Source organism: Euphorbia lathyris, chromosome 3 (genome assembly GCF_963576675.1).
Source record: "Euphorbia lathyris chromosome 3, ddEupLath1.1, whole genome shotgun sequence".
NCBI classification, from domain to species: Eukaryota; Viridiplantae; Streptophyta; class Magnoliopsida; order Malpighiales; family Euphorbiaceae; genus Euphorbia; species Euphorbia lathyris.
The window spans coordinates 39,178,122-39,187,596 of record NC_088912.1 but is presented as its reverse complement, the minus strand read 5'-3'; the positions used below and the strand labels follow the sequence as shown (position 1 = coordinate 39,187,596).

Genomic DNA, 9,475 nt, shown 5'->3' with positions numbered 1-9,475 from the left:
GTTAATGATTTGTTTATCCATAATGCCAGAGATTGGGATGAAGAGCCGTTGGAGGAAATTTTTGAGCATAGAGATATAACAGAAATTCATAAACTGTCTGTTGGTACTTTGAGTAATGAGGATCGGTTAATATGGAAATTCCATTCTTCAGGTCGTTACACAGTGAAAAGTGCTTACCGATTGGCTACAACATTGGAAGCAGGAGAGAGATTTCATGTTCAGAGAGCCTGGAAAAAATTGTGGTATGCTGAAATTCCACACAAGGTCCGACATTTTGGTTGGCAATTAGCACGCAATTGTCTCCCGACGCGGGTGAATCTTCAATTTCGTGGGTTACAGGTATGTAGTACTTGTGTGGTATGTAATGAACCTTAGGAGGATGTATGACATCTTTTTATTGAATGTGCAGGAGCTATAAGAGTGTGGCAGAAGGCGGAACTTTTGGATCGAATTAATACGGAGGCGGCGGTGGCTGAGAACCTGACAGCATGGTTTCATAATATGATTAGAGCAACACCAGAACAAATTGTGAAAACATTTTTGATGCACCTCTGGAGTTTATGGCAGGCTATAAATACCCGTCTTTGGCAGTATGAGATTCGCACAACAGATCAAATAGTGGCTCATGCATGCACAGTACTTAATGATTGGTCAGAAGCAAATGCCTTGAGAAATCGGACTGGTACGGGAGAACAACAGATCAGAAATACAATAGTAAGAAATAGTTCATCTGATGGTTGCATGGCTTGGCACCCACCATCGGAAGGATTTCTCTCGTGTTGTGTTAGTGCTGCATGTTTTAACGTTGATGGTCGTGCAGTGATGGGAGCAGCAGTACGAGATGTAAATGGACAGTTTGTAATGGGGAGATGTGCGAGTCTGTTATGTTGTCCAACAACACGAGAATGTGAGGCTGAAGCTCTATTACAGGCTATGCAATGGCTAGAAACCGATGAAATAAGGAATGTGGTTTTCGAATCGCATGTTAAACAAGTGATTGATGCAATAAATTCTAGTTCTGTGGATGATTCTGAATTTGGGGATAGAATTATTCAAATACGATCGATTCTAACATCAAATGACTCTTACTCAGTCAAATGGATACGACGGCAAACGAATGGGATGACACATGTGTTAGCACAGTCTTCTCGTTTATCCACTTGCCCTTCTTTTTTTTTAGTTTATTACCGAGTTTTGTTTCTGATTCATTGTTACAATTTTGCCATGATTTGGCTCATTAATTCATTGCTCTTTTGATTCAAAAAAAAAAAGGTTGAATTCTCATTACATCCAAAGTATGTAATCCTAATTGTTACTCTCAAAGTTTCTCTAACCTCTCATTTAAAAACGAGAAAAAATAAATTTTTTTATATATATATGGACTGATTAAATTGATTTCAGCTAATCTAATTTTGTATTTGATTTTGATTTTTTTTTTTTTTTTTTTGCATTTTTTGTTTTTCATTTTTCGTTTCATCTCATTTTTCACGTTATTATGTTTTTTTGTTAATTTTAATTATGAAAATAAAATTTCATGATTATATTTATTTAGGCAAACATAAATATTGTAATGGTAATTACATTTCTTCATTTTCTTTTTATTTAACAATCAAACATGGTAATGGAATCACCATTCCATTCCATTACATTACAAATTTGATTGCATTACAAGTTTGATTACATTACATTGCATTACGGCATACTAAACGGACAATTTATTTTGTAAAAAAAGCATACCACATACCTTTATTTGTGAACTTTTAAACCACAAACCTCTATTTATATATAGGGCAAACCACGAACATTTTATTTGTACTTCGCCCTTTTTTATATCCATAAAAGAAATTTATTAAAATATCTATGTTATTATTTTTTACTAAATTAACACTCTTAAATTATTATTTTAACTTGCAAATTTTATCCTGAAAAAATTATTTAAAATAATAAACCAATCAATATCTTTGTATGTTTCAACTATAAACATTAGTACTAGTTGAAGACCAGCACATTGCGCGGATCATATAACATATTTAACTATTTTGATAACTGATTATTTATTAGTATATTATAATTATTGTAATAATAATAATAATAATAATAATAATAATAATAATATCTGAATTATTATAAAAAATATTATTATTATTTTTGACACTATTTCAATATAACATATATAAAAAATAATAAGTACACGTTAAATAAATATGAACTAAAATAAATATATTTATAACAATGAAATAACAATAAAATACTTATATTTTACTCTTAAAAATACTTATATTTTATATTTAATTTTTTTATAAAATCCACATATTACGTTTATTCATATAACGAAGCCTACCATAAATAGATTTTCCATAATTTAATATATCTGAATTAACAGTATATCAACTAAACAAGAATGCATTGAATACAGCCGCAGTCTTATAAAATCCAAGATCAGATGAATGACAATTATGATATTTATTAGGAGAAGTATCAAAACCATGGATAAAAAATTAAAACGAATGATTATAATTTTTTTTAAATAATACCAAGTTTTATTAACTTAAATCAGATGAAAGAATATTGTTAATATTACTAAGAAATGGTAGTGAACACTTGAATAGATATAGAATTGACCGCTTTTAAAAAATAATCGAGTTAATACCACCACTAAATGGATTAAAGTGTTGACTATTTTAATTTGCTCCTTGTAAAACCGTTAACTTCACGAACTTAAAAATCTACTCAGTCTATTATTGTGATCCATTATGGTTGACTAGATGATAAATTTTTTTTGGAATTCTATCTTTAAATTATCACGAATGTGATGTGCTTCTTATATATATCTAAAATATTTTATTGCAAAATTGATTTTGGTATAACTTTTTTTGGTCTTAGTTTCTATAAATAAATAAAAAATAAAAATCGGTCTTAGTTTTTCCATTTTTTTTTATGAATGTTTTTCCATTCTTTGGTACGCAAGCTTTCTTGTCTTTTCTTTTTGAATCAAAGCTTTCTTGTCTTAATCCCACACACAAAACAAATCATTTCATTCATAAAATTATATTTTAATAATTAAAATTTAAAGGATGTAATTACAGAATCCTATTTAATTATCAAAATTTAAAATCAACCAAGTACTAGTAGTAAAAAGATTTATAACTTGTCTGTCTCAATTAATAAATTATTTTCATTTTAATGTGTTTCAAAATTATAGACAATTTTTCAATTTAAAATGTACTCCTAGTAATTATTTTATAATCTTTCTAATAAAACTTCTTATTCATTCTGCATAAAAAACAACAAAACACGTCAAAATAACTTAAGATTAAAAAAACATTATATCAATTCCAAATAAATATTATACTAAAAAATTGTAATAAATTAATGAACATCCATTAAGTAGAGATAACTTAAAAACTTATATGCAGAAAATTGTCTTTTAGCTTTAATAAATATATATTATAGTATTTTTTTAAAGCACCTGAAAATTAAAGGTGGTCATCATATTTGGGACACGAGAATAGTATTTATTTATTAATCCTCCACTAAAAACCCAACTAAGCTAAAAAATCAAGAGAAATTTTGTTTTTTATGGCCTGCAAAATTCAAGAGAAGAGGGGTATATTTGGCATTTAAAAAGTTGATCATTTATTCATTTATTAATCACAAGTTGATCATTCATTATTGTCATTTAAAGAGCTCTATCATTATTTATTATTTTCTTAATTATTGCCAACCCCAGCTACATTAATACCAAATTTCACCAATTATTGAACCCTTTGTTTGTATTTACATTTTTCTTCCCTTATTGCCCCTCACCATTTCAACTTTTCACACAAATGACCATATAATGAAAATTAAATAAATCATAATAAAAATGAAAATTTCTCTGCAATTTCTGAACAAGTTAGCAGCATATTCCAAGCATATATTGCTTGAACAAAATTCAAAAGAAATAAATTAAAAACACAATTAAAATCCCAAACCCCCCAAAAAACTATAACTTACTCTAAAATTAAAATTAAAATTACAATTAAAACCCCTGTAATAATGATTTCTTTTCCTCTTCTCTACATAAATCTCGCGGTTAATTTATTTTTTTTCTGATATTTATCAAGGAAAAAAAAAAGAAAAAAAAAACCTTCTCCGATTCATGATAATTTCAATCTTGAAACCCAGTTTTTTCCCAAATTGCATTTCTGACCTTACTTAGATCTCTTCCTTTCAAAGTCCTCCCTACTCCTTCATGCACAGAGAACGATGCGATCCTGGTCCTCGCCAGAAACTCATGAGGCGGAACTCTCAGTCCATCAAAATAATTCTCGCCGTCCACGTCATCATCATCGTCATCGGCATCTCTCCTCCGATTCTCCCTATACTCCTCTTTCAAAATCTTAGACCAGTCCGGAATATTGACCGGGAGAGAAGACGGAGTTCCTCCGACAGTTCTCCCCGCCGAGGAAGTTGATTTCTTATTGAATCTGGAACCTGAAACCGCTTTTCGGAAGTCGGGTGAGTTGGAAAGAGTTGCGACGGAGTTATTGTAAAGATCGGACTCGTCGAGTTCGAATGTGGAGTCCTGGGGGAGAGGAGCGTGATCGGAGTTTAAGAATCGGTAGTTCGGCCGGGGAAAGTAGCTCTTACTGGTCGCCATTAGAGTCTGATCGGAGGTTTTGGGGTTTCGTTCGAAAATGGGGGATTTTGATCTGCTTTTATAAAGGTTTGTTCGTAGCTGTATTTTATAATGGATAAGGCTGGCTTTATTTATTTACATAGTAACTTCTTTTTCTTTTTTACTGTTACCGCCTTTTGTGCGTTGAAATTACTAAGATGTCCTGTTTACGCTTCCGGTAAAGTGCCACGTCGGTTTTCTTAATTATATACTTTCATCATTAGATAATGAAATACGACTTTCCTTGTTGGCTTTTAAAATAATTGTTGGATAATTAATAAAAATAGGGTATTTTCAGTTTTTGTCCATAAAATGAATATAGATATAGATATTAATTTCATATATGAACAAAAATGATAAAATCAGCAATCCAAAATTCATATGCAACTATAACTGATAAAACCACATTCTTCCCATTCCTTATCTATAATTAAGTCAATTTTAAAGTAGCTGGTAAATTTTTTCTTCATATTAATTTATTGTCAAACTTTTAGATATGTTTCATTGTTTATTAATGAGACTGAAAATTAATTTTAAGGCATGTATCTAGACATATTTATATGGTTAGATACCTATCTTACAATTTGGTGTATTTAGGGGTGAACTGAACCGACCGAAATTACCGAAATATTATAAAAAAATAAAATCAAAACCGAACCTAATAGACTGAAAACCTAACCGAAAAAATCGAAATTTATCGGTTCCGTCGGTTTTTTCGGCCTAGGTGTATTATTTAAGAAAAGAAAAATATGATCGGCTCTCTACCATTCTGATTTTAGTAAGTTGAAATTTTAAAATTTTCATTTAAACACTTTATTTTTTTTATCATACTAAGCTTCTAATAATCATAAAAATTAGCTTTAACATAAATCTCGATTAAAAATGTATTATTTATTTAATCTGTATTCGAAATTTATAATTTTATTAGTTCGTAATGACATTAAGAACTAAAATCAGACGAAATGACTTAAAATTAGATAAAAATGTCCAAATATCAAAATATCATAGCAGTCGAACATGTTATTAATTTGCACCAATTTCTTTCAACCAGTACGATTCCATTTCGATGCAATTATTGGTATCATTATTGGCTAGTAGATTTCCTTTCTAACTTCCCCCCCCACAAAAAAAAAAAAAAAACTTTCTAATTTTATGCGTACTCTTATAATAGTTTTAAGATATGTGTTTATACATATTTATGTTTAGATACATATCTTAAAATTAGTGTATTTAGAAAGAAAACATTGTCAGCTTTTTACTATTTAGTATATTATATTTTAGATTTTTTTTATTTTAACACTTTATCTGATTTTTATTATTTTTTGTCACATTAAACTTTTGATAATTGTAAAAGTTTTATTTAAATATAAAACTCGATTAAAAGAAGTATTAATAATTTAGAATGCATCAAAATTTATGATTTTAATAGTTCGTAATAAAGTTAATAATTGAAATTCGTAGAAATGATCTGAAAGTAGCTCCAAAGGACCAAATTGAAATCTTCTCAATAATAGTAACTAAAGGCCAACGATAATATCTTTTGGACTTCATCTGAATAAATACTAAAATACTACAACAATCCACCATGTCATCGATCCACACCAACATCTCTCAACCAATACGATTATTTCAAAATCCACGTCATCTGATGCCATTATTTGTATCATTATTAGCCAATAGATATCTTACCAACTTTTCTTTAAAAAAAATCCTTACTTTGTGCATTCTGTTATAGCAGTTTTAAGGGAAGAATTTTGATATATTTATGTTTAGATACATATCTTAAAGTTGGTGTATTATTTAGGAAAAAACTATTGTGAGCTTTCTACCATTCTAATTTTAGTAGGTTGAATTTTAGATTTTTCATTTTAACACCACTTTAAAAAAATAAAATTCTATCACATTAACTTAATAATCATAAAAGTAAACTATGAACATAAAACTCGATTAAAAAAACATTATTTATTTAATCTGTATTCGAAATTTACAATTTTAATAGTTCGTAATGAAGTTAAGAATTGAAACTAGATGAAATGACTTGAAAGTATGTGAAAATGTCTAAATTGAAATCTTCTAGATAATGGTACCATCTTTTGGACTTCATTTGAATATTTATCAAAATACCACACACTACAATAAAAATTGCCTACGGAGGCAGTTTTTTTTACATGTAGGGCGGTTTTACCGACCGTTCCAAATCTGTCGCCAAAGGGGACCGGAGGTACAGAATAGCGACGAAAATTATCACCGACGGGGGAGATAAAATTTAGCGGCAGATGTGTAGGGGCGGTTTTAACAGTCCCTATTAGTAATTTTGCTTTTTAATTATTTATATTATATTTTTTATATTCCAATTGGGCACCTAATACTAATTATAGACCAATTATTCAAATTTATATCCATAAAACTTTCAAATAGAGCATGTAACATCAAAAATTTTGAATTTTCATACATTGTTAAATTCAACACATTATCCTAAATGGATCCAAAAGAATACATTACAAATGTCATTTCTAAAATTCTAAAAGAAACTAACTTCTGCAGCCTAATGCTGTCAGCCTCATCCCCAAATGTTAGACCCCTCGGCATCATCTTCATGAGCAGTCTGGAACCCATCCATATCATCATCATCTTTAGCTTCTTCTTCCTTTGCAGCTTTTTGTTTCCAAAGCCTCTCCCAGTAATTGATTTGCAGGAAGCCCAAGTGATGTCAACCCCAAGCAACAAACCTTCTTGTCATGCTCCCTGAGAATTTTTCAGGTGATGCATCAAAACCAACGAAATTAAAGAAACATCGTTTCCACCATAATTATCAAATTCTGATCAGAAATGACAAAAATGAAGAACACGATATGGTACCTTTTAAAATTGATCTGTATGCCACTCTTTTTCAATTTTTAATGTCAAAGTAGAGAGCATCGGCATACTGCAACACTTGCTTCTCATCAATGAAATTAAAACACACATGAACTACAAACTCCAAAAAATATAAAACATGAGAGATAAGGTATACCTTTTTGTTTGAACCTTGAGCAACCACAAGTTCATAAAATTTCCTCATCAACATTTCTTCCTCCACTTGCAAGTTAAGTAGTGTAAATGATTTAAATTTACAAAATTAAGCAAATGCGCAAGTTGGAGTTCAAGGAAACTAATTGAATTCAAGCCTTGATCCCAAAAATCATACATACAGAGATTCCAATAATTGATACTTAAGGCATGTAAAACAAAGAAGAAGGAAGCCTACCTGAGCAAAGGTTGGCTAAGGTTTGTATTGAAAGAGAAACCCATTTCTACCCAGAAACAAGATTAAGTTCAGTTTTTCACAAGCCTGCAACGTCATTGGGATCGGTTGTTAGCTAACATACAACTATATTTCTTAAATCAAATAGGTCATTTTATATATATATATATATATGATGAAACTTACACGTGTTCCTTAAATTTGCCTCGAGCTTTTACCATTATCTCAACTCTACTCCTAGAATGCCTTTCAACTTGAGCTGCCACCCAAATCAGAGGTTTCACTTGAAACCTTAAAATGTATCAGCATAGCATCATATTAGCATACATCATATGATAATATCATATCATATAGTAATATCATATTAGCATACATCATTTGAATCCCATGATGTTGTATAGAAGCCCTATATGACAGTGACACGTACACACATCAGAAACTGAGTTTCATAATTATTTCTCTGCATCCAAAAATCTTTAATGCAACTTACAATTTACTTTTTGACCTTTATACTCAGCATCAGCAGGTATTCATTAGCTTTCGAGGCCTTATAAGCTTGTTATTAAACTAAAAAAGGAAAAAAAAATCATATCTCAAGACTACTTCCTGATGTTATCCCGCTTTTTTTTAAATGTCAACTCCTCCACAATGGTTCACCTATGGAAGTTCTTATGTGATTTCCTAAAGAACTGTTGCTAGTATAGTATCCAAATTGGAATAATTCAATTTTTCCGTATTTAAAGACACTTTGAGATTGCATTTCCACATATGTTGTACTTTTCCTCCTTCCCTCATATCTGATGAACATATGTTTCAGAACATCATTCATATTTGGCTAGAAAATAAGTTTGCCACAGAATTTAAGCAGTTAACTTTTGAACATAAACCATGCAAATATGGGACCTAGGTTAGCCATAAAAAATATCCAATAGTCTAGTGTATCCTGGTGCAATTTAGAAACTTCAGATGATTAACAGAGCTCAACATTCTCTAAATTTTAAAATCTTTGGTTAGGACATCCATTAGACAATTCCAAGAATAGGCAATAATTTAGAGAGGTCAACAGATAAAAACTTATACCTGAATAACAACATCAAACTTCACCCAACCCCTGACCTTATCAGAGAGCAAAGCATGGTCAAGATGATCAATAAATAAAACACTTTCTTCTAGATGAAAATGAGTTAAGAGCTTTCTTAATCGTAAACTAGACAATATATTTGCTACAATAAGCCAATTAAGGTGGTTTGCCAAGAGAAGAGCTGCCCATATTTCATCTTCTAAATGGATTGCACTAAGAATTATAAGCCTCCTATCAGATTCTTGAATTATTTCAAGAACTTGAGACATTGGAATGCGTTTATCACCATCATATGCAAGAGAATTTTGTGTTTTAATATACTTATTAAATGGCTCAGCACTAGACATCCAAATATCTAATCCCTTCAAACAGTCTGACATCCATTTGCTTGGACTATCATCCAATGGCTCTCTAAAAGGACAATTAAATATGAATAGGACCACATGTTGTAGAAGTTGCCAAATGCACAGCAGAGTCGAGTGTTGTAAGA

The 9,475-nt window shown here is 30.3% G+C and overlaps 1 protein-coding gene across 1 annotated transcript; it reads right to left on the bottom strand.

The window, feature by feature from the left end:
* Positions 1-3,862: 3,862 nt before the first annotated feature.
* Positions 3,863-4,707, bottom strand: LOC136224484 (protein S40-4-like). The gene has a single exon (XM_066012831.1). The coding sequence runs from the start codon at positions 4,640-4,642 to the stop codon at positions 4,151-4,153; it is 492 nt and encodes a 163-aa protein (XP_065868903.1). The 5' UTR covers positions 4,643-4,707; the 3' UTR covers positions 3,863-4,150.
* Positions 4,708-9,475: the final 4,768 nt, after the last annotated feature.

What these genes read in the sequence shown, in the direction of transcription:
- LOC136224484 (XM_066012831.1), bottom strand. Translation starts at nt 4,642, where the DNA reads ATGGCGACCAGTAAGAGCTACTTTCCCCGGCCGAACTACCGATTCTTA.